Raw genomic sequence first — 25,316 nt, 5'->3', positions numbered from 1 at the left:
CCCTCAAGCAATATAATTTTATACGTCATAAAATTTTACTGTTGACAAATAACAATTGACAACCTCGTTTTATTTGTAATTTAAAGAATTCGTATGCTCTATTTCATTTGTTATTAATAGAAATAAATACTAACTGTAATATTTGCACAATACTATGAATTTTGATTATTGCCCTTTACTTTAGTACTTTTATGGCTGCAAAACTCATCTGACATTTCCCCGTCATGTTTGACTTTGTTTTTGAAGATACTAAAAAAACATTGGTCTACAAAAATAACGTGACACACTACTAAAGCCATAAGTAGTTAAATCCAAAATAGGCATCATGTAATTATCAATAACAATAATAGTGTTTATTCAGCTGATTAAATATACAACAGATTGTGTACATCTATTACCTAACTATTTAATTTTAAAGGCCTTTTGTAGTCAGCCATTCTTTAATGCGGATGACTTGGTCCCCTTTAAATTTTAATATGCCTGCAACTTCGTGAATTTGGGTACCAATTGATTTTCCAGTGGTTTCTTCCAAGTGTTTTTTCAGCTCAGCTTCGAGGAGCCATATATCTCCTTCAATTTTACGAAGGATTGTTATTCTGCGCATACCTCGAAACGATCGTTGAAGGTAAACTGGTTGTAAATAGTTCCTGGTTCTGCTAACGAAATATGGTAGCTTCAGAGCATCCTCTGTGGAAAAATGAAGTTAACAAGACTGTATTATTTTTATTGTACAATATTGGCGAATTGCTTTAACAGTAGCATTTGAACAAATGTAGAAAATGAATTAGTATTTATGTATTTCAAGTTTATAAATTAATTCTTTCGAATTTGATTCCCAGTGAACATGTCGTGAGTAGTAATTATATCATAAAATTGCAGAATTTAATTATGGAAATGTGATTTCTTCTGACCAGATTGAGGCGCCCAGCCTGATGGATACTGCTTGGCTGTAGATGTCGGAGCAGGCGGTACAGTTTTTGGCGTCAGGAGTCGTTCCACATATAGCCATTCCTGCGGATCTTTTGAAATTTCAAAATCTGTGTACTGAGACGGATCCCCTACCTGTGGAGAGCTTTTGAAAGAGCTATACCTTTCTTGAATCTGTAAAATGATTTAAGTAAAATTTTTCCGTACGTCATGAACAAAAGTACATCAAATTTCAATCGATGCTCATTAAAGAAAAATGAATCACTTAATTTTGTTTCTAGATATTTTAGATCGCAAAGGATCAATTAGTCTTTTTCCTTTCTTTAGTTACTTTTTGCTTATTAATATTATGACGTTTATACAAATCTATTTAAAAAGAGCAACGATGAAGGCAGGAGTACTGTTTGGAAACCAAATTAACTGAATACAAGGCGTACAGAATGGCAAAGAAAAAAAGACAGCGGTATTCAAAGTCTCAAAGTATCCTCAGACACAAGGACAAACCGTGTTGTGCTTTTTTAGAAATGAAAAAATATCGACATTTAGAAAGATCAGAAGCTGATTCATTGCCAATCAAAGATTATTTTGAGGTTATACTATATTGCTAAAAGCGTAAAGCACGGTTACTTATGATGGAAATATATATTAATATGATAATAATGAAAAAGTGATGAAAATTTCGTAAAATGACACAAGTAGTAGAAGATAAAGGTTCGTCGTCAGGCCCTTCCCACGAGCTACGTGGAAACGGAATTTTAGAATATTCAGAGGAACGATACCACGTCCCGAGAGTCAAAATCAAAACACGAAAAGTTAGTCAAGTACCTGGCAATTGTTGTAAACTGTATTTTTAGTTAGATTGCTAGCCAAGGTCTTTGAAAAAATATGTGAAAAGCAGGGTCTTGCGAAAATTCTAAGGGCAGCCATTTTAACTTCGGTAAATAAGGGTCGGTGGCCGCCATTAATGTGTATGGGCGCGTCTCCTGTTCGTTCCTGAAATTCTACCGTAAATCGAAGCGTCGGGAGTGTTTTTTGTAAAATTGGCGGATCCGTTAGTAAGTTCCTATCGTGAATAAATTAGCACGGTATAACAACATATCGTGTAAGCGTCGTTATTAGCTTTAATATTGTTAAATAAAGCAGGCAAAGTTAGCGCAAATGTAGTATATGACTTAGGAGACTTAATCATCTTGTCGTCAGATGGTGTTAGCGTGAAAGCAGTAGGACAGCGTACAGACACCCTGAAACGGGATCGTGTTTTTCTCAGTGTAATATTTTCCATTTTGCCGAAAAAACGACGCACTTTCGGGACAATTTTTGGCCCCAGAGGTGAGTTATCGTTATCCTTATTCTATTGAGTACGAAAATTCCCACTCCGGTGGCTTCAAACTCTTGTAATAAGTCGTACAAGTATCAAGTCAGTGCCGACCTTTTGTTTATCCATGATAATTTTTTCGCAAACATTTCTTCCGAGATTTTCACAATTATCGTCAAGTCACTGTTCAATTTTCAATCTCAGAAGTTAATATGCCTTCCTCGCTTAGTTTTGAGACAAAAATTCACACCGTTCGAGCTGCCTAACCGGAGATATCGGTAAAAATATCATCGGCATTTCCCTGGCTGAGAAGAGGTTCACGATGTATCCGTGTAAATGCAAAGTTTGTCACGTAATTTTTCTGACGCCAGGGCCGCATCAATTAACCCCTGAACAATAATTTTCCCTTACTGTTTCGAATATTGCTAGCGTAACAATGCAGGTTACTTGTAGAATTTTTGTACATTCAGATGTTTTATTGTTATAATTTTTATTCCCTGTTCGTAAAGTCTCCGTTCATTCCGCATTTTCGTAGTCTACCTTGTGCATGGCTGTAGAAAGTATCACATGGCAACTAGTCTCCATTCTATTAGCACGAATATGGCTCGTTTTTCCCCCCTCAACTTTTGTAAATGTCTTCAGTTTTTTTTTTTTTTTTTCTCCCATCTCGTATTCTATTTCAGACAATTATTTACGAAATATTGTTCGTTGAATTTTTCACTGTTTCAACGTTCCTTATATTTAGGATGAATTTATCAGTTCCAAATATCGTACATGTTATTGATCTCAAAATGAGTCTGGTAGACATGTAATGTTTGTTCAGATCAAAATATTTCAAATTTATTTTCTAGCAACTCTAGGTACTCATTATTTTTATAATTAGTTCTTTGGATGTAATAAACTTTTCAAATTCACACCAAATCACAATTATTTTGTGGGTTATAAAATAGCTGTATTGTTTTATTGCTGGTATGTGCAGATGTGAGTTAACGTTAACACCAGGGAGATCTGATTTAAAACATGTGCAAGTTTGATACGAAAATTCGAGATCTGTGGGTAAACTTCTTCGTGCTTAAAGAAATAATGTCTGGAGCTTCGCTTTCGCTCATGTACCTTTGTACTCGAAGGTAACTCAAGGCGACTGAGAATTCTAAACCAACTATTGTCCACTCTAAGCAACGGTAAAAAACATAATAGAAAAAAAATGAACAAACGGACCATAATACATAGCATAGAATTTTTTAAAGGGATGTATTCTTAGAAATATAAATCAATTATAAGACTAACTTAGAAAGACTAGCTGACCAAGAGCCAGTGACATTAATTTCCCAGTTGTCAAGGCAAGCCTCTTTAGTATTAACATTGGATATGAACGGGATTTCAGGAGCCCAATGTGGGTGGAAGTGAGATGGCATCCAGGGAGAAGAGACCCCTAGCGCCTTCAAAGTCCAAACAGAAGGTGAATAATGATTGTACATCACCATCAGTCGAGCAGAAAAGTAAGAAAGGCAAAGCTCAAACAAACACGAGACAACAGCAAATTGCACAGGATATTTTAGAGGCTGTAGCTACTGATAGTCAACTCCCTGTGAAAATAAACGCAAACTTGCCGCGTAAGAAAGCTATAAAAAATTTACGGCACAAGTCAAAACTTCAAGCCACGAAAAGCAACCTTATTAAGGTTAAAATCACTAAAAAAGTACCGATCAGAGCTTTAAGAAAAACTAACGTGGAGACGATCAGGGCCGTCAAAGGTAGAAGAACGAAAAAAAATCTTACAGACGTGAAAAATCTTGAAAATAACACTGAAGATCCTGATAACGATAACGGTATCACTAAAACTGGTGCTAAGGGAAATAATAACAGTGTTAAATCTGTAAACACAACAGTCAGCACATTCAGAAATAGTCTGAAGTCAAAAAAAATTAAAAACCCTATCAAAAGCACAGAAGTCGATAATAGTACCATTGAAGTCACAGGAAAGGAGACTGACAGTACTAACTCGGGTGCAATAAGCTCAAGAAATAGTCCGAAGACTGGGAGAAAAATTAAAATTACTTGTAAGAAACTTCAAGATCTTGAAGCAGAGCAGACGGAAGATAGTACAAGTTTGGAAAGTGAAAATAAATATAATAAAGTTTCCAAAGTAGGGCCTGTTAAGAGATCCAATAAGGAAAAAGACAATAGTACAAAGGCTGTTGAAGATACTGCAAGCTCTTCGAAAATGCTTAGACTCAAAAGAAATACCAGTAAAGAAAGAGATATCCAAAACAATACTAGGAGTCCTAGCATAATAGATACAAAAAGTAATAAAGCTATACTTGACAATAAAAATTTGGTTGATCTTACAATTGACGAGGTTATTTCCACAACTGTTGTCAGATCAGTCGTAGAAGAAACACAAGGATTGGCAAAAAAGACAAAGAAAGGGAGAAAAATATCAGAAAGGCCTGAAAGATTATTATACGAAAGTGAGATCAAGAAAGAGCCAGATATGGAGGAACTGAAAATCGCAGCAAATGAAAGTAGTAAAGAGTCTGACGCAGAGACACTAAAGTCGAGCCAAATTTTAAAAGATATGAGCCAAAATAGTTCAGACTGTGTGAAAAGTACATTACCAAGAACGAGATATAATCGCACATTGGCACAGAGAAGCCTTCGAAACGGTAAATTGCGTGGGTCTACTGAATTTGTTACGTCCCCAGAATTGGAGGGTAATAAACAATACAAATTGGAATCTGGAGATCAAATTGGATCTGATACTTGTCCCGGTGATTCATCGGGGGACATAACTGAAAGTGACCAATTTTTTTACGAGTCAAATTTAGATAGTGCACAAGGCATGATGGATTCAACTAAAGCTGAAATCCCGAAAAACAATGATGATGTCGAAAACAATGCAACTGGGATAGGGAACAATAATAATAACAACAATGGAGAGCGAGGAGAAAGAATGTCTGAAGTTGGACCAACATTGCGCTCTAAAACAAAAGCTAAGACTATAGATTCTACAGCTACAAGTTTGGATAGTAAATCAAGTAGTGACGCTAAAGCTGACGAAACAAAAGTCGTAGTGAACAATACCGGTACACACGACGAGTTGATAAAAAGTACCACTATAGAACAAACACGTAAAGAAAATACTCTGGTAAATATCTTGGATAAACCAAAGAGTCGCCGGAGTAGTTTGAATATCGAAATGAAGAAAACAGTTGGATCGCACATTGATCAAATGATAGAAAATATAAAATTAAATATTGCAAAATCAATTGAAAGTAAAATTTTTGGTCCTGAAAAAAGTCTCGTTTTGAGTAAGAATTTTGAAATGTCAAAGACTGAAGAGATCGTTGCACCCTTGAGCACCGAATTGCAGAAAAAGAACTTAGAGGAGAATGATGAAGACGTAAATGCTCCAAATGTTTCCAAGAGCGAAATTAAATCTGAAAATTCAGAAAATTCGGTACCCAAAGTTGCAGATACCGCTAAAGAGATTGAGAAAATGGTAATGGGTGACATGGAAATTGCTGACACACAGTCACAGGAGAGACAGAAAAATTGCAGTGACAATGGCAATGTAGCTACCGCCAGTGGTTTAGTCGGAGTCTGTAAATTAGAAAATATCACGAATAGTGAAAATGCCTGTGAGGACTTTTCAGGGCAAAAGGATCTCCATAGTGGAAATTCTGGCCCTCATTTGGTATCTACTAAAAGTAATGAGATCTCTGGAAAGTCTACAGAGGTGCCCGTGGAAGGTGTTAATGAGGACCAATCATACAAAGGCGAAGATCAAGCGGCAGGAGTGGATATTATGAAAATGTTGACTAACACCAGAACATCTGATGTAAATAGTGAAAATTTATCGGCTACTACTAAACAATCAGTTGAATGTAGTAAGAGTCAGTCAAACGAAATTCAGTCTTTGCCAGAAATCAGTATGACTGTTGAGAAGCAAGGTAAAAGATCGTCTATGCTTTTCGAGAAGCCAGAAAGTGCTGATCAAATATCTGCACAAATTAAGAAAAATTTATCCATCGATGCTAGTAGTTCACAGGCGAGTAACAAAGATACTCCCCGCCACACATTGAATTATGAAATTTTTAAACAAGAATTGAAAGAAGTTCATAAAAATACAGAATCAAGTATCCTAGAAATTGAACCAGTAACAGAATCGAGGAATGCAAATTCTGCTTTGAAGTCATTTGGAACAGGAGCTCAATCATTAGGCATATCAAAGAATATTGAAACACCAGTAACAGGCCAAGATAATACTATGGAAAGTGTTTGTTTATCTACTACGATACAATCTGAAGAATCGGAAACATTGGAAAGTATTTCTAGGGAAGTGGAAAGATTAGTGGCTGAAAGCGAATCTGAAAATAAGAAGATTACCAGCTCATCACACCGACCGTCAAGTGAGACAGATAAAAAGAAGGCTGAGGATCATTTTACAATTAAAGATTCGGAAAATTGTAATAAGTCTTCTGACAATATTAATGACAGTGTGGATTCCGAATTGGAAACAAATAGGTTTTTAGAAGTGCTGGAGTCTTCTTTTACAGATTCCGATATTTTGACAATGATACCAGAAATCAGCGAGGTTCTAGCTTCTAAGGAAACATCCCGAACCGATGCTATCCCTTCACAAGAGATTTTAAACTCTGAGGAATCAGTCAATGATGCTGAACGGTGTGAAAATGACGAGGTTGCTGTTGAAAATCAAGATACAGTCTGTGATCATCCTTCGACGTCAAACGGTCAGGATAAAATACTGAATAGTCAAAATTTGTCTGTAGCATTAAAATTGTCACATGAAAATAGAGAAAAGTCATCAAATATACCATCTCAAGATATCTCTCAGTTTTCGCGTGTTAAAGAAACCGTGGAATCACAAAATTTAAATGTAGAACAAAAGTCAAACAGCGGAGAAAAGACGACAATTAGCCACGATGATTTGAAGCGACAGAAAAATCTTCTCAAGAACCCAGAAATTATAGAGCAATTCGATAGAAGCATTGAAAACGATCGATCTTCGACTGTTTCAGGTGAAACATCATCAGAAAAGCGAACGAACAGCCAAGAAAAAACGCCACATGAGTCGAATGAGACGTCACATGTCGATACGTCCAATGGTGAGGGCACTATGAAAAAAGATTCAAGACTTGACAACATCGATAAGCCAATCACTGCTGAAGAGCAATCATGCTTAATCGAGGAGAACAAACGTGTTTTAAGGGCGCGGGATAGACAAAAGAAGGTGGAATCAACTCGAAAATCCCAGGAGACTGTTCAGAATGCAAAAGTGTTTGAGCAATCTAAACCAATGGTCAGTATATTGGAACTTGTAAAAAATGCTGAAGATGTTGACAATGCAGAAATCGTAAAAGAACTAGGGATGCATAAAAATGATAGTTGTCAAGAATTAACATTAAACAAACAGAGTAATTCTGATGGTGTGACTGCTATCGGCGAGTTAGACAGATCAGAGTCCGATGAACCATACCCAGTTGAAAATGAAGCAGTGCAAGGGTCTCTTATTCGAACCCGGCGTGGTCGGGAGTTGAAAAAACGTAAAGATGAGCAGCAACAGAATCAGAATGTTCAGAAACCAAAACGAAGTAAACGAGAAAACAAGAAATCAGATCAGCAGAATAAAGAAGAAACTCTTTTGGATAATGAAGTCGCAAAAATAAATGAAAATACTCAGTCACTAACGGAAAAATATGAGAAATCTTATAAAGAGGGTGGAAATTTCAGAGGGTTTTCTGAAGGTAGCTATAAAAACATATTTAGCTCTGGTAAAGTTCGGAAAAATGATAATGATCGAAGTCATTCGGAGACTGATTTGGAGATGGTTAAACTGGAAATGGAAAATGTCGAACTCATCAAGAAAAGATCAGGAAATATTCCAGCACTACCAGACGTAATTGAAGGAAATTCATCCAGAAATTCAGAAGCAAATTCGGAAAATGACAAAAAGATTGTTGAAAACACGTCGAAGACACCCGAGACATTGCAGAAAGATTTGGATGAAAGTTCTACGTCCAGCGAATCATCGAGTAGTGTCGCAGCAACACCTAAGATATTAGAAACACCTGAAGATAAAGTGAAAAAAGAATCTATTTTACGACTACTTGGTTTGGAGTCACTGGAAAAGGCAGCAGAACGTTTGAGTCATCAGAAAGCTAAAAAGGAACAATACACAGGGACCTTAAAAACCGTTATTAGGGTACAGAAAGAAAAAGACAAGAAGCGATCACGATCCCCACTGAAAATGGTTTTAAAACAAGGCCGAAGCGATGGAGATGGAGACTCGCCAGAATTTTACACCATTCAAAAGGAGGTAAGAGGTTTTTCAATCCATCAATTTCTCAACACTTTTATTGGTTGGTTCAAGTCGAGTTATTTACTAAAGAATTCTTTTATTTTATACACCTGACCTATCACGTATGTAATCTGTATAGCCATAAATAATTTTGTTACAACGTGAATTAATTCCTGAACATGTAATCAATAGACTATAGTTATTAATACCAAATGGTTTACTTATTACATCTTGCGGGCAATTAACTGATAAGTACAACGTGATATTCCATTTTTTGTTGAATTTTTGGGGACAATTTTACAGGATAAATGTAATAAGTTGAGTTTATGCTAAATTTATAATTTAGATTCTGAAATTAGAACCAGTTTTAACACGGTAAATTTTTGGCAATTTATGTCATGATTCTATTTACTAGTAGAGCCCAATCATACCTGATATAGCTGAACAATGATTTTAAACTACGATTTAGATTGACAGAAAAAAACTTTTTCAGCTTGGAACCAGCGGCTTAGGCGACAGCAGCTCCGGTGCGAACCGCAAGTTCTCTACTAATCACAGACATTCTTGCGGTAATCTTGGTTGCGGGCATTTTCTAATAACTACATAATCACACCTCTTTCTCTTGTGCTTATGCAAATCTCACAAATTTACAAATCATTCATCATTTAATCAAAAGTTTAACACTGGAAAGGAATGCTGTATGCGCAGTAGATTGTGAAAAATGCTGTAACACACATTTCCTGTTTAAACTCGTTAAATATATATGAAGGTAATACTAAGAATGAATCGAAAAAGCTTTTAATAGTAAGGAAATTAGTACAGCAATCTTTTATCTAACATTTCTACTCAAATACGATCATTTAGTTATATGAAGTTCAAAAAGATTGATTATATAACAAGCATGCATTTTGAATCATGTTATATTACATTTTCTGAGTACAAATTTAACATTAAATCAAACAAAAACACGAGAAGTAATTACTTCAAACGTAAAAAATTGATCTCTTCTCATTCAATTACCAATCATCTTCAAATTAAAATTTCATCGTTATTGACTGCAAAGAAATATTCTCAACACATTAGGTTTTATTACGAAGAGTATGTGCTTTATTTTGTAATTGATGTTTCGGTAATTTTAGATGAAGATCCAGAAGAACCACCTTCAAAAGATCGGCAATCACTTGTCATCCCAGAGAAATCATCATCGTTTTCAATACATCCAGGTCGTTTGTGCGCAGATGTGTGTTGCTACTGTTTTGGAAAGTTTGGTTTATTAGATACACCTATGCACTTGGCACAAATGAAATCTGATGAGCGACGCAAAAAGATATTGAATATTGACAGGTATCTTACGAAAGATTCCTGTCTTTGCGATGCTTGCTATCGTCATGTAGATCGAAAGGTAACAATAATTTCCGCATGTGGATATTAATGATTAACTATTGACAAATTATATCTTCAGACAGTTCCGTGATCTATAACATGAGAACCTTTCAACTTTTTGTTTTACAAGTGGGTAAGATACTATATTGACATGGTAAACATCATATTACAAGTTCGGTTTTTCAATAAATCAAGGCAAATACCAGCCCTACAAACATGCAAGCCAAACCTGAAAGACAACATCGGCAATTGATGGTGTCCAAGTGTTCCGCAAGAGAGTGCAGGGAACCAGCTAGGCATCATGTCAAGCGACGCTGGCTGCTTAAAATCAAAGCTGGGCTCCAAAACGAGGCAAACATTATTAATATTATGAACTGTTTTAATTAGTTCTTCACCATATTAGTGGCTACTCTTAGTCAATCAGTACATTTATTAAATATTCAGTTAGCCGCCTTTGCCAACTCAGCGGAACTTCTCTAGTATTCACTTGGTAAAAATGTTATTTTCCAAAAAAAGTGGCTTCTAAGCCTTTAAATAATTAAACTGTGATATAATTGAAATCTTAATTTGATGTATTTGTGTTCGATTCGTCATTCCGATAAAGCAATATTAGGCATTTCGCGTTCTTCTAAGTTTATACTTGGTTTTATTTTTCAACTATAGAGGCTCTGTGTAATGTATATTCTGTGTTAATATAGGTGGATATAGATTGGGAGTCAAGTCAGCATACGTCAATGTCCTTTTGCGTGAATCACTATTCAAAGATTGAAAGGTTCCTAACATGTGCACTTTGCAAGCGTCGTCTTGCCAGAAACCATACTCATCAACTGGTTGCTGCTGAAACCGATGAGTTGAATGAGCGCCTCAGACATCAAGGAATACCAGTGCCACTTTCAACTGGTACCTTTGTTTGTAAACTCTGTAGGTATTTTACTCAGCTACAGCTCAAGTACAAAGACATTGAGAACATGAACGCGAACCACAAATCGTTCTTTAAGAGTTACAGAAAGCGGTGAGTAATTTTTTAATCATTTCCAATTTACGCTTACAAGAACCTTTTTTTATCGGAGAAATATCTAGATTCAGGAAAGTGAGAGATTTTGATTTGGTCTGCTTGATAAATTTATGTGTTATATTGTAACTGTTAGTAATCCGTTGATACAAATTTTATTTTTATAACTTACAGGATTTTGCATTACCACGATATTGAAGTACTCGAAAACGAAGAAGAAGATTTGTCTTCCCAAGGTCAACCTACCAAAGACAAAGATAAACGAAAAAAGTCAAAATGTGGACAAGGTAAGGGTGGTAGCTCTAAGTCCCTTGACAGCACCCACAATTCCGCATCGGAAAAGTCGACTCCAGAGCCAAACAAAAATGAAGGAATGAATTTTGAGACAAGTAACCATGCTTTTGGCAACCAAAATTCAACAAATGAGAAAAACCGTGATCAAGATAGTACCGCCTGTCATGACATCCAAATTTTGAATGTCGAAGATTCAATAGAAAATTTGAAGAAACGGAAATCGCATGATATGCAGACTTACAGTAACAGCCCCACGGTTTCTTCTGGCGATGCTAACGATCTTGTTGAAATATTGGCTATGGATAAGGAAGTAACCTTAACAAGACTACCGAAAAGAGCTAGAACAAACAGTGATATTACTCCTGTTGTTCAAAGACTTGGGGCTAATCCCTCCATCAGTGTACGCACGCTCTTCCCTGGCGAGGAGGAAATGAATTTGCATGCAAATGTTGAGTTTAACAGTGTGCGTGAGGTCACGCCGCAGGGATGGGAAAAGTGCGCAACAATGATACAGTATGATAGAGATACTAAACTGCTATGGCAAGAACTACAAAGGCCGTACGGGAACCAGAGCTCGTTTCTCAGACATTTAATACTTTTGGAGAAGTATTACAGATCTGGAGACCTAGTATTAGCCCCAAATGCATCTAGAAACGCCATCAACTATTCTACTTCAGTACAGAACCGGCTGATATCTTATGAGGGACCAGAGAAAGTTGACGAACCTATCATGGAACCGATTTCATCGGAGTTCGCTAGTCCGCGGAGATTGAGCGGTGGTTTCGTGATGGAGAGAGATAGACTTTCCATGCCAAGTACCAGTTCTTTTCTGACAAATACATCAATGAACTCGAATGTGGCTAACTCATTTTCTAATTCAACGAAGACAAGTCCACCGCGGATATTGAAGTTTAATTCGGGTGTATCAATTATAAAAAAACCCCCACCAAATCTGCATCGTTTGAATTTACCCTCGACTAGTACGAGTAATGCAAATAGCTCAAAGCGTAAAGACAACCGAATGCCAGTCATGTCAGGTGGTAAAGTATTCCAGTTGAGTGAACCAGAATTTAAAAAATTACAGCAGTTGAAGAGACAAAAGCAAATGCTTAATGAAAAACAAATGTCGAATATTAACTTGACAGGCAATAGTGGTGGCGCTGTTTCTCCATCAAGCCTGCCTAGTAGACCACCAACACAATATCAAAAGGCACAAATAGCCGCGCAAACACAATTTCAAAAACATTTGCGAATGCAGCAAGAAATGCTAAACAGACAGAGCAGAAGTGATTTTGAACCATTAATATGTGATGTTCGATCATTGACGAACGAGAATAACCCAACACAGAACCTGTTGAGTAACTTGAATTTACCAAAATCAATTCAAGTCACTACAAAACCCCCGAATCCGATTCCAATAATGCCAAAAATTCCGAAATCTCTAACCGTGATACCCCAAACAATTACTAGACCTACGGATAAATGAAAGAATAATATAAACTTTTTAGTGATTTGCACCTTCTATTGGACCACGTTATGCATCAAGAACCATATCATGACAATTTTACGTTGTAGTGAAAAAAAAGAAACATGAGGATTTTTCTTGTTACATTATACAATACTACAAAAAATACTAGGCAAGTTTTATTTTCTTGCGGTCATTGAATTGTTTTTTATACACACACATACACACACATTATTTATTAGTAAGAGTATTGAACATTTTCTTTATCGACGTATACAATCATTGTGTCTTTAATATGTTTCATCATTATATATTAAAGCGCGGGTATTGCGGTTTTTAATTGTACATTTTTTTTTTTTTAAGTACAGTTTTCCTCGTATGATGAGAATTAGTCTAACAGGGCGCTTCTCTATTTTCACCAAGTTCTGATCAATGCCTAACTTCTGACGATGCATAACAGGGACTGATTAGGCATGTTTCGAATTCGGATTAGGATTTTGAAATCTCAGAATTACCAATGATTAAAATACCTTGATTTCGGATACTGAAAACAGACTATAGTTTTTTTTGCTCTTATGTTGAGTTGTTGATTTCTGCGAAATCAAATATTTGTAGAACCTATCCAATGTACAGATAGGCATTGCTATCCTAATTATAATATTCTCGCATTTTAAAAATATTTCAAGAGCAGAGAATGTGTGCAATTAATTTTTTCATCTTTAATTGCAATATGTGGAAAATCTAATGTATTTGCGAAAGAAACATTAATTAAATATTCTAAAAGTGAATTTTAACATTTGAAATCAATCAAAATCTTGAGTGGTTGTATAGGTGGAGAGACGATACTAAAAAAAATAAGAATAATCTGATAACTTATCCTAACATAACAGCAGACCTAACACCACTGAATATATCAATGTTCACTAAGAAAAGTGCCTAAACAATGTGAGAACATATTAGTTGTTATTGACCTAGTACGCTAAAAACTGACTTATAATGGTAGATAAATATTAGTTATTACCTAAACAGAACCATATCAGCGCTACCTAAATAATTTTTTTTACACATATAATTTAGGCTGCGGATGTAGAAAAGGAGTGTTGGATGTCATTGAGATGATTGCATTACTGATTGAGTTGCAGTACGTTCGCCATGCGACTTATTCATTGTTATACTGTAACATAATTTTATCTTTTTTATCAATCGTAGATTCAGCGTTGCATCTGCTGATGACTATCTAAAAGGTGCACGAAATGGTTGAACATGCCCCATGATTTCTGTAACAGTACTGCTGAAACAGAAATTCACTCTGGTGGATCCTTGACATCTAGCACTCATTATGTATTATCTATACTTTTAGATTTAGAAGAATGATGATTAGCCTTTTACCTTTTAATTATTATACACATAAAAAATGAATGCATCTCCAGCAAGGAGCATAATAGTAATCTGTAATTATAAACGAAATTAAGTCTAAATAGTTAATTGAATTCTAGGACATGCGTTGAGCTTATTTATTACAACATAATTATAATGTACATAATTAATAAATAATAACAATCATAATTCGCATAAGATTCCTTAGTTTTATTAAAAGTGGTAAACTACAATGAGTACAGTCTTTGAAACCCATGCTGCACGGCAATAAATAGCATATGCCACCATTCAGAAGCGATTTTTCACGTTCTTTTTGTATAAAAATTAAAAGTGTTCTTGGCACTGTAAGTACCATATATTAATAGACTTGTTTTCCGTGCAGTTACCTTGGACGTCATTTCTTGAGATTTTTTCTTTACGGTTTACTGTTACTATACTTAATCCTCGAAAACTGTAGTCGAATAATGAAATCTATCTGTGCATGGGCACCAAAGCCTGTCTACTGAGTGATAGCTCAACTGTACAATAAAAGCTAAGTGCGTAAGGAGAGAGTGTCGGATCTCGTTGTGAACGGCAAGAGCTTTTTGTTTTTGCGTCATTAGGATTAGGTGCGTTTATACACTTGGAGTATGGTATAAAATTCACATGCACATTCTTTGTTGATGCATAATGATGTAAATATTGTTACGAAACAATACTGCTTTGTGTCACAAGATACGAACTTTAATTTATTATATTTATAACATGTTTCTAATATGTAAAATCATCTTACAGATATTACAGTCATTTTCTTTCCTGCATTGACGAGAAATGCTAACAATTTGTACACGCATTGGTATGACAAGCTTCTTTTTTTATTCTTCTCTTTACTACAGATACTTATGCTTGAGACATTGTTAAAAGTTATTTGCAATAATAAACATTTATGCTAGTGGTGAAATTGAACAAATGGCTGTGTAATATTTTTTAATCTACTTTATATTCGATGTAAAATGTAAAGTTCGAATCGTTTGACCAAAATGCCAAAATATGTTTGCTATATCTGTACATGGATGATTTGAAGCATTAGTAATTAAGTATCTATATGCTTTACAATGTTGATATGTTTTGACATTATTATTAATGGCACTGTTTCAAATCAAATTGGAAAATTCATGAAAAATATCGAACCCTTGTAATTGATTGAAATGTAACTTGGTGTATGGTATATTAGTTTAGAAAAAGATCAAGTTCTTCAAGTTTTATCTGTTATCCGACACTCTGCATCCTAGTTTCTTGTGAATTAGAAAATGAGAAGTAAATTGAGAAAAGGTTTGAAGAACCGTTACACTAAAATGTTGCAGCAATTACCTGCGTGAAAGCTACTAATTATTATGTAACAAAGTGTAATACAATGCAAATTATATAGATACATTATACATATAAATTCTCTATTTTACTAAGGATATTTTTGATATATATGAACATGTATATATATATATCGAATTCAAATTAATTATTTCAAACGCTCGATAATCAGTTATTGTTGTTAAAGGACATTCATGTCTCAGATTATAGGGAAAGAGAGCACTTGATACCAGTGTTAACAACCGAATATAATTCTTCACCTATCGCACGGCAAAACTTCACCGTAAATATATGCGAATGATATTCTGCATAAAGTTGTCAACTATGAATAATAAGTCTTTCGTGTTATTGCAAATTACTAAAATTACTTTCAACGTTCGTGTGTATATGAAGTTTTTATTTAAAGACCTTTGTGAATTGTGACTACCCATCGATGTTAATTAGTTACAATTTTATTCTGTTGTAGATTTCACTTGGTACCGGGCACTCTTCCCTGTGTTACACACTTAGATCGTATGATAGATGTACGAGCTAAGCTTAAGTTTTAAGAATTCTATTTTTCTGGTGGCAGAGGGTATATCTATTGTAAAATGACTGAGGAAAATGATATGACGACGTTGAATGGGCGTTGTAAAGAGTGATATAGGACACTTTTTAAGCGCTTTATCCAATTTTGAGGGTAGCATCTATTTAAGAAAGGGTGGAATTATGTATAAACCTTAGAAATCTTTGCATATTATTCCCAGTAATGGAAAGTTATTCAGCTATATATCCATTCTCTAATATCATTTGAAGCAGGATTGAATTCTTGGGCAGAATAACAGCGTTAACATACAACTCCTATTTGTGAGGTATCAGTATTCGCCCCTTAAAATATAGTTGTTCCAATACCTGCACAGATAACTTAAAATTTATGATTTTTCATTGATACTAGCAGATTAAGTTTTTACCAAAATCTTCTGAGAGTTTGCATCAAATCGAAATTGAAAAACTGATATGCCCTTGTCAGTATCGTAGAAATGATACTGGCTGTACCGGCGAATATAATATATTCGTTGCAACGACGCTGTCATTCTGCTTGAACGTTAAATTCTCCTTATTTCGTGTTATTAGTCATTGACTATTTTGCTAATAGCGCTATTGAAATCTTATTCCTGGTCTATTATGGTTGAAAAAAATCATCAAAGTGTTTCACTATATCACAAATGACAGGAATGAAACCAATATGATGCCTTTCAGTGAACCATGGGCGATCTTTTTTGTACCTTTTTTGTAAATTTTTTTTGTCAAGTTACGTACATGTACTAATAGATTTCAAAGTCTAAATCTTGAAAACGACGAAGTATTTTTCGAATTGTTAGTGCAGAAATTATCTCTAAGATTATAGTATTTGACGTGTGATAACTCTGGAAAATTTCACACTCTGCTTAAATTGATAAATGAAATGTTTTCAAGTTGTTTGTCGGGTAATTTTTAAAACTGGCACTTTGAGCTGTCTGTAGCTACCAAGAAGTACTTCGCGCAACACATAATTATGCAAATAGTAACTGGACTATGTTCTCAGAATCACTTACATTTGAAAAATGCTAACAATTAATCCAGCAAAATTAATCCGCATCCGTATTCGGGTATATCCGAGTATCCATGTAGTAGAGTCACGCGAAAAAAAAAAAATAAATCGCCCATGGCTCACTTTTGTATGTCCTAATTTTAGATAATTCGTTGATTTTCACGGAATCATTTTACTCGCTTATGTTGTCTTCCACCAAAGTGTCTTGTATCGCTCGATGGCACTGCAGCATGTATCATAAATAAATACGCATATTTATAATAACTAAATTTGCGCGCAAATTTGTACAGTTTCAAGATATTTTGATAGCAATAAATGCATCGTTGCGACTCGGAGAGTAAGATTTACTCCTGAACTATTTAATCGCGGGACTCAATGTTTGGCTCAGGTTGTATATTTTGAAACGCAATGGGGATCAGGCATTTCACTGCCATGTTAGGAATTATTTCTCTAGCTTTCGTTAGAGAAATCAAACCGTACCAAGATGTAGTTTACGTCGCACATAATATTGTTTTAGAATACCTTGGTACCTGTGTCAGAAATTGCTAAAAAAAAATGTCCTAAATTTGATACCTAAACTGCCGAACAGAGTTGCAAGCCTGTTGCTACACATTAATATATATATATATATATATATTTGTTGTAATGAAATTAAAGAGATTGATTGTATGATTTCCGTTTTAGAAGCATTTTTTGTAAGTCAATCTAAAGAAAGTAAGTTGACGATGGTAAAGATAATGATCAGCCGATATTTTCAATAAAGTACTCAAATTTATCCAATATTACAGTAAATACCACTGGCAAGGATTTCACGTAATACAAACGGACTTGACTGACTGTAAGAATCGGCATATTTTCCCATTAATGACAGGATAAAAATACCGTGCAAAAGATTACTGTTTTTGTAAATAGGTGCTACCTATTTCATGTTCAGTTTGTCGCGATCGGCAATTTTGAATAATATAAAAAAAATGAATCGAAATTATGAATTTGTCTATGTATATTTTGTACTGCACGTGTTTACGACTCCCAAAAATTTTGAACTACGAATTTCAAAGAGCGATCCGATCATATCTCTATAATCCCGTAAACATATGGACTTGCAATTACATGTTAGACACCTACCCCGGAGATTTCAATCGGGATTTTGATTAGTAACCAACTGAAATTGCGATTGTATGGATATGTTGCAAGGTTTCAGACGTGATGTTTGATTTGTAATTAAAATTACATTTAAACGTGTGAAATGTTAATTCAAATAAATTAACGTCAGCGCACCTGAGTTTCGGTTATGAAATTATATTATTAAAATTAATATTAACATACGTTACAATTCTTATAACTAATTTTGTTTATTTAGTTGTATCATGTAATAGTTATTATTAGTTCCCTTTGTATATATTCGCAACATTCAATAAAAATACAAAAAAAAAAAAATAAATACAGAAAACATCAACAATAAAACCTAATAACTATTATATCATCTATAGTTATACATAATTAAACATTAAGCATCAATTATAAACGATTTAAGTTTGAGTTACAACCATCACCACCTACTTACTTTCCATGACCAGTTTCGAACGTCTTAATGACCATGCAAAATGAGCGACGTGATTGTCAGGAAAGCTAAAAGACAACAGTTATTAGAGATGATTGGTGGGCGAGAGAGAAAAAAGAGACCGACATGAAGCGCGGAAGCGAGGCAGAATAGTAACTTTGAGTTGTTTGAAAGTTTTGTTATTTCATGTTTTTAATTTCCAATTCGCTATTTCACCATCGTTTGTACGTACCTAGCAGAGAAGGCCTAGTTAGATGTTACCTTGTACTTTGCACTAGGTAATTACGTATAGCGCAACGTGTAAATCTATTTTGGCACGGACAGTTTCTGCGTAGCTTTTCTGAGCGAGTACCAAAGGTGCGAATTCTATGTGCGTTTACAGACCAGCTTATTAGTAATCCGTGTGATGTGAAGATACATTGTTGGAATCGAGAGTCCCTAAGCAGTAACAGAGATTACTCTCGAGTACGTGTTTCGAGCCAAAAATGGTAGATTCGTTATTTTTCGCATTCCCATTGACGGAAATTATCGTACTTAATTCATACACACAACTTTTTTCTTATTGAAATTTAGTGTAATCTATGAGCTCGGGGTACGAATTTGTACCCACGTGGAGGGTTTTTCCCGACACGCCACACCAAATAATAAGATAACCAAAGCAATTGAAGTATAATGTTACCTTCAATATAATCTTTACAACCAATCAATCGTAATAGTTCTAGGTCACTAGAATCATTCATACGCCTGTACAATGAAACGAGTATGATTGGCTGGTCCGAACCTTTTCGAATTTTAAATCACTAATTAACGGTTGGCTCGAAAAATAGGAAGTATCTTGTTCGACACGCAACTGCTTGACAGTAGGCGGTTGTATTCCGAACGTAATTGTATACCAGTATAATTATTGGCTTCGTGCAATTTGAAATTATAGCTCGTGGGTGAGCTATACCCTTAAACCTGTACAATACTCTGTACAATACCTTACAATTCGTTAGTAAGCAAGAGCATGTCGTCATACGTTTTATGTATTCTTCGAGTGGTTAAATAAATTTAGATACATAAAAAACAAACTCAGCAAATTCCCAGCAATGTACAATTTTAGACAAGATTACCGAAGCAGACAACTTTTACTTTTCCACTCCTTTGGTGATATAAGAAAAGTATCGATCTTGGTCGAAAATCACTCTTTCTAATTTCAACGAATCTTTACGTTTTCGAATTTCTAGAACCTGAAAACAGGTTTTTAAAGACATGTCGGTCTGTCTGCCTGTCCGACAAACTCTCGCGATGATCTCGAAACCGGCTGGATGAAAAAATCTGAAACTTACAAGATTTTACAATCACAAGATGAGCATGAAATATTGCCATCCCCCGTTTAATTCGAAATTCCGGTTCTAGCGGTAATGAATCGATTTGCAATACTTTACCGACAAACCTATACTTTTACCTCTTTATTACTTTTTCTAAAGGAACGGTTTTGTTTAATGGAGTTTATTTATTTATTGCAAAAGAAAATTATAAATTTATTATTCTTCATAAAAAAATATTTATATGTTTTTTATACTTTATCATTTTTTTTCTGCTGGTAAACCTATACTTTGTCTTTTTCGATGAAAAGTATCCTGAAGAAAAGGTTTTTTTCGTTTAGTTTCATCTTGCGTACAAAAGACACTCTTAAGTCTTAAAATTAAAATAAATTTAATTTTAAAGACGTAAATTTCTCACACTACAACTTCATATTATAAAATGTGCGAGAAATAGCTGTTTCTTATAAATCTTGGAAAAACACTTTGTCCGATCAATTTCATGAATTATCTTACAAGTTACATGTACCCGTTTACATGTCTTTAAGTTGCCGCCTAAGTATTTTACCGGCTGTGCTCTTCGGAATTACATCAATGAACTTGACTGAACCCAATTGTTTATAGCTAGGAACCCGTTCAGCAATGAATTTTTTAATTTTATCTCCATCAGATTTTACTCCGGGTTTACAAACTACGAAGGCTTTTGGCATCTCTCCATATTTCGGATGAGGTTCTCCGACTACAGCCGCGTCTAATATTTCATCATTAGTTCGCAGTAGCTCTTCCAGCTCAGCAGGTGCCACTTGAAAACCTTTGACTTTTATCAACTCCTTTATTCGATCTTTGATCATTACACGACCTACAACACGGAAAAGAAAATTCATTACTACGATTTCGTAGGTCATTTATATTGTGATAATATCACGGTTCACGCTGTATTAGCGGGGTATGTAAAAGGAAATGAGTTTTAAGAATCGTTCTGAAAAGACAAACAATAGACGGACGAAGTTGTTTTCCGTGTAATTTTTAATCATTTCGATTCACCCGTTTCATCGAAGCACGCTATGTCGCCAGTTTTGAGCCATTCTCCATCCAAAGTATTCGCGGTAGCCTCAGGATTCTTGTAATACCCTTTCATTACTTGGGGACCTTTGACGTACAGTTCTCCTGTTTCGTTAACTCCCATATTTTGTCCGGCTCTCGATTCTTCTAAATTAACAATTCGTAAGCTCGTATTGGAAATAACATATCCAACTGCATCCAAGTTGTCTATTCCGTTGTCGGTACTCGTGACAACAGGAGAAGCTTCGGTAAGACCATACCTGAAGAAATTGAATTACTCGATGAGTTATTCGATCAAGTGCGTACTGTAAAATGTCGATTAATGGATAGTATGCAACCGAACTTACCCTTGTGATATCGGTATATCACGTTTGGCTTTCCTCAGTACTTTCTGTACACTCTCCGCACCAATGGGTGCAGCCCCTGACATGATGAATTTAAGAGTCTTCAAATGATTGTCGGTGACCAACTCGCTGCTTCCCAAAAACAGTATCATTGGAGGCGCCGCGTATAATATGGTCGATTTGAAGTCTTTCAGAGAGTTCAGAAAATTTTCTGCGTTGAATTTACGTACGAAAACGATTTTAGCTCCCACGCTGAATGAAAATCAATATCGTGAGCATAAACTGTACAACAGTTACCTGATTCTATGTAAAGAAACATTAGGAACTCGTCTCTTGGAATCACTGTTTTTATCACTATACTACATATCTGTGTATGTATGTACCTCAAGTAATTAAGTATTACCACAACTAATCCATAAATATGAAATGCTGGTAAAATCAGAGGAACCACTTCTTGATGAGTTTCGGTGGTTTCATGTGCAGGATATACTCCTTTAACTTGCAACTGCTCACAGTTCACAGTGACATTCCTGCGGATGGAACATGAAGTTGAAATTAAACGGATCACCAGTAGTTCACATAACGTTATTGACTTCGGGCAGTCTATTTCAAGTCTTTCGTGTTTGGAATTTTAAGTTACGGAAGTGTATGGTATTTGACTGAGTAACTGGACTTTATTAAAGGAATCACTCCCAGAGTGTATTCTAATTCACCCGCACATATTCGGTGCCCTATATTCTCGAGCATAGTTGCGTAAAAATTCGCCAATTACGGAGGTTTAAGTAAACTGTGAGTACCGATGACTGATTTCCACGCCTTTCGGCAAACCCGTTGTTCCACTCGAGTATGGTAAGAATAAAACATCTTCATTGGTTTTTCCCGGAATTGCGGATTCACTGAATACTTCAACGGAGTCTGATATCAATTCACTGAATCTGATACATCCCTCCGGTAACGGGTGATTTGGTTCATCCACTATGATTGCAGGCAATTTAATATTTGAACACCCGGCAAGGCTCGCTTTAACAACTGGATATTGTTCCGAACTAGTAATTACACCAAAAGCTTCAGAAGCTTGTAACTGTCGACTGATTTCCTTTGCCGTGGATATCGGATTCATCATTGTGATCTAAAAAATGTGAAGACTGGAGATGTGTAATTGTTCGGTGCGACTGGTTTCATGAATTTACAAAAGTGCTGTAAAATACATGTAACTATGCACCTGGGAAGTTGTCATGATAAAACAACCAAACCTTATTAGGGCAAATATGCCACGAGTTCTCGTCAATTCGATATCTATATACTATATTCATATCTTTATTTTATCTCAAGACCAAATGTTATTGAACTATTTGTTATTGACTCATTTATTTTTGTTTCGCTGTATAAATATTTTTTTTACGTTTCTTTGGCATATGTTGGAATTGCCAAACTTACGCTAATTCCAGCTTCAGATGCTCCCAACACAATTATTGCGTATTCCACTACATTTGGCAAAACAACGGCGATGGTACTGTTAGGATAGAATTTGCATTTTCTCAGAGATGCTGCAAATTTTCCACTTAAGGTACGCAGTTCGGAATATGTATAGGATTTACCGGTTGTTGAGCAAACCTACCGAACAAACATTGAACAGCGATTATTATTTATTACGCCTGTGTTATACGGTATCATTAACAAGCTTGTATCGATATACTTCGATTGAATTCCGTGGAAAAATAAGGCAATTCTCGTCAGCTGTAGAAATCTATCATTAACTGATACAAGCCAGTTATGAATTAGTTTCAGGAAATTGACAGTGAACTACTTGTGAAGATTGTTTTGTTTTCCACAATCGCTTCTATTCACCAAGCAAATTGTTAGATATGAGCTGCGATAGTTGAAATGTGAATATAACATGAACCTTATACTAAGTTCCAGATTATGCACCTATAGGTAGGTTTAAGTATCGGGTGATAACAAAGTCACTCTAAAGTTTCTACACCCATATAACCACTTAATGTATAATTATTTCTGTTCTCTATACGTACGTGTATTTTAATTGTCACGCGGAATTCGAAGTAGCTTTCGATTTCCGTCTTGTCAGATCGTTGACATTGCATTTACGATTCTATTGGTATTGATCAATACTACGCGGCAGGAAACGGTGAGCCTTGAACTCTAGGTGAATTAATAAATTGCAGAGAGAAAACACGGCGATAGACTTATTGCAATAGTACTTTGTGTACCGAGGATCAAAATTTATATCCAATATTACATATCGCGAATATAAGATTAACTTTTAGATGATAATGAATTGATTACGATGTTTGTTGGAAACCGGTGTTACCTATCCGACCGAGATAAATTTCAACGATTGAGCAAATCTACTTATCAAACAGTTAATTAAGAACATGTTTGTGATATAAATGAAAAATTATCAACGATTTGATATTAAGTATTAAGTATACGTAATAATATGTGATAACCTTATTTGTGTAATAATATTTTAACTCTACCGTTTTTGAGGTACGAAACTTTAAATTGAAAGTGAAACCACCTAATAGCTGGAAATTTTTTTTTTTTTGCATGCTTAGTAAGACTTTTAGAAAATTTAAAGTTTTTCTCGTGCTTTGTTGATGAACGGTAAGCAATAAAGTTGACAAAGCACAAGCTAGTTGGCTCCGCGGCGCTACTCGAGCAGTGCGTGGGGGTTTCAAACTTTACCGTTGCGATTGCTGGCTATATAATGCTCGACTCGATAAGTTTGTACATAGGCTTATCACGGTTTGGAATGCGAGGCGTACCGCTAACTCACTCTTGATTCTTACCACTGCTGTTTTACTTGGCCATCGTTCCAAGTTCTTCCAAATATATTCATGTAAAAATTCTCGGGGAATGTTGACGTCTGGAAACGGACTACTGACAACATTGTCTTGATCAATTCGCAAGTTGTTCCTCGTAGCGTACGGTGACTTCTGAATTTCAGAGTTTCCCTTAAAAGCGGTAGTAAATATTTTTCTACCGTAGTTTTTATTCACGGCAGAATATATACTTTGTCTGTCGGGAGAAAATTTCACCGGCGGTCGGATATTGTGACATCTCAGTCTCAATGCTGACCGGCTTAGTAAGTAACACCAATTTGACATCGTCAAGCACACTTTATAGAACTAGATTTATAAGCGTATATTACTACGCTTACGTGCACCGAGTTACGTGCTATAAGCCGATGACACTCGGCGATGTTCGATCACGTACGAGGTAACGAATTAGAGTTAATCAAAGTCAAGTAAGACAAACCGCCGATGTAAAATGCCGATGATTGCAATTGAAAAGTATTAAGTATTGTGCACGCAAAAGTGGCGTATGCTCAACGAAACCGCTCTTAACCGCTGCGACAAGCCGACTGAAAGGAGCTTGTTTTATACGTCGCGTACAAAGATGTGTGTGATATGCAAGATAAAACATGTGTGCTGATCGTGAGAGTTGAGATGCCTTGTGCGTCGAGTCGTCATTGTCTGCTGGGCCGTTTGAGTTAAAGCGAGGATTGATTGGCTGCGAGACATTGAAATGTATCTGGGCTTGTGATGACAGGCAACTTGATGACCTTCGTTCTCTCGTCCGTGAACGCTAGAGTGAGTTTCATGTATATCGTGATTACTTGATTATACGTCGTGCGGTTGACTGAAAACTGTGAGACCGTTGTGTTTTGTGTTGTTGGATTAGCTTGTGTAATGATTATTGAAATATGCAAAACGACAGGACATGATAAAAACTAAATACGCATTTTGATAAGGTGGATTTAACAACTGCTTGCTGGCTACAGGTAGGGTGCCGAAACGATATACGTTTACAAAGTGATAGGTGCTGGTTTTACCAAATATGGTTGAAAAGTTTGATTTTGATTGAAAAAAAAAATATAATATGAATAAATAAAATAGTGGCCAAAACGACAATTTCTGTTAACCGATGAAAAGCCCTTCTTTGAGCTAATAGTATATTCCTGTCACCACATTATGGCCAAGTCGATTATTGTTTAATGCATGCATGGACG

General features: G+C 35.5%; 3 protein-coding genes across 10 annotated transcripts; 1 reads left to right on the top strand and 2 right to left on the bottom strand.

Moving 5' to 3' along the window:
* Positions 1-328: 328 nt before the first annotated feature.
* Positions 329-2,518, bottom strand: mRpL49 (mitochondrial ribosomal protein L49). Of its 2 annotated transcripts, none has more exons than XM_046631904.2 (3): positions 2,357-2,518; positions 912-1,101; positions 329-687 (listed from the first exon to the last, which is right to left on the bottom strand). In XM_046631904.2, exons 1-3 carry the CDS (start codon positions 2,369-2,371, stop codon positions 413-415), a joined length of 480 nt encoding a protein of 159 aa, XP_046487860.1. In that variant the 5' UTR covers positions 2,372-2,518; the 3' UTR covers positions 329-412. The 2 variants fall into 2 exon arrangements, with proteins under 2 accessions (XP_046487860.1, XP_046487859.1); XM_046631903.2 differs by lacking the exon at positions 2,357-2,518 and adding an exon at positions 1,753-2,001.
* Positions 1,739-19,044, top strand: east (enhanced adult sensory threshold). 5 transcript variants are annotated; one of them, XM_046631850.2, is made up of 8 exons: positions 1,739-2,256; positions 3,627-6,996; positions 7,285-8,582; positions 9,058-9,133; positions 9,704-9,966; positions 10,143-10,298; positions 10,646-10,959; positions 11,134-19,044. In XM_046631850.2, exons 2-8 carry the CDS (start codon positions 3,651-3,653, stop codon positions 12,737-12,739), a joined length of 7,059 nt encoding a protein of 2,352 aa, XP_046487806.1. In that variant the 5' UTR covers positions 1,739-2,256; positions 3,627-3,650; the 3' UTR covers positions 12,740-19,044. The 5 variants fall into 5 exon arrangements, with proteins under 5 accessions (XP_046487806.1, XP_046487803.1, XP_046487804.1 ...); XM_046631847.2 differs by adding an exon at positions 3,222-3,369 and having other exon boundaries at positions 3,627-8,582; XM_046631848.2 differs by having other exon boundaries at positions 1,739-1,982; positions 3,627-8,582.
* On the bottom strand, positions 16,734-24,602 carry LOC124221662 (uncharacterized). Of its 3 annotated transcripts, none has more exons than XM_046631880.2 (7): positions 24,465-24,602; positions 22,721-22,897; positions 22,081-22,412; positions 21,667-21,813; positions 21,287-21,535; positions 20,922-21,199; positions 16,734-20,736 (listed from the first exon to the last, which is right to left on the bottom strand). In XM_046631880.2, exons 3-7 carry the CDS (start codon positions 22,404-22,406, stop codon positions 20,411-20,413), a joined length of 1,326 nt encoding a protein of 441 aa, XP_046487836.1. In that variant the 5' UTR covers positions 22,407-22,412; positions 22,721-22,897; positions 24,465-24,602; the 3' UTR covers positions 16,734-20,410. The 3 variants fall into 3 exon arrangements, with proteins under 3 accessions (XP_046487836.1, XP_046487834.1, XP_046487835.1); XM_046631878.2 differs by lacking the exon at positions 24,465-24,602 and adding an exon at positions 24,094-24,411; XM_046631879.2 differs by lacking the exon at positions 24,465-24,602 and adding an exon at positions 23,314-23,642.
* Positions 24,603-25,316: the final 714 nt, after the last annotated feature.

Source organism: Neodiprion pinetum, chromosome 6 (genome assembly GCF_021155775.2).
Source record: "Neodiprion pinetum isolate iyNeoPine1 chromosome 6, iyNeoPine1.2, whole genome shotgun sequence".
Lineage (NCBI taxonomy): Eukaryota > Metazoa > Arthropoda > Insecta > Hymenoptera > Diprionidae > Neodiprion > Neodiprion pinetum.
This window is presented reverse-complemented; position numbering and strand designations above follow the sequence as displayed.

Coding starts and splice junctions, on each gene's coding strand:
- mRpL49 (XM_046631903.2), bottom strand. CDS start 1,854: ATGGCTGCCCTTAGAATTTTCGCAAGACCCTGCTTTTCACATATTTTT. Junction 1,102..1,752: donor CAGTTTACAACAATTGCCAG/GTACTTGACTAA, acceptor ATCATTTTACAG/ATTCAAGAAAGGTATAGCTC. Junction 688..911: donor AGGCTGGGCGCCTCAATCTG/GTCAGAAGAAAT, acceptor ATTTTTCCACAG/AGGATGCTCTGAAGCTACCA.
- east (XM_046631848.2), top strand. CDS start 3,651: ATGGCATCCAGGGAGAAGAGACCCCTAGCGCCTTCAAAGTCCAAACAG. Junction 8,583..9,057: donor TTTACACCATTCAAAAGGAG/GTAAGAGGTTTT, acceptor AAACTTTTTCAG/CTTGGAACCAGCGGCTTAGG. Junction 9,967..10,142: donor ATCGTCATGTAGATCGAAAG/GTAACAATAATT, acceptor CAATAAATCAAG/GCAAATACCAGCCCTACAAA.
- LOC124221662 (XM_046631878.2), bottom strand. CDS start 24,411: ATGTCAAATTGGTGTTACTTACTAAGCCGGTCAGCATTGAGACTGAGA. Junction 22,413..22,720: donor CATCTGAAGCTGGAATTAGC/GTAAGTTTGGCA, acceptor CACATTTTTTAG/ATCACAATGATGAATCCGAT. Junction 20,737..20,921: donor AGCGTGCTTCGATGAAACGG/GTGAATCGAAAT, acceptor TCCGTGTTGTAG/GTCGTGTAATGATCAAAGAT.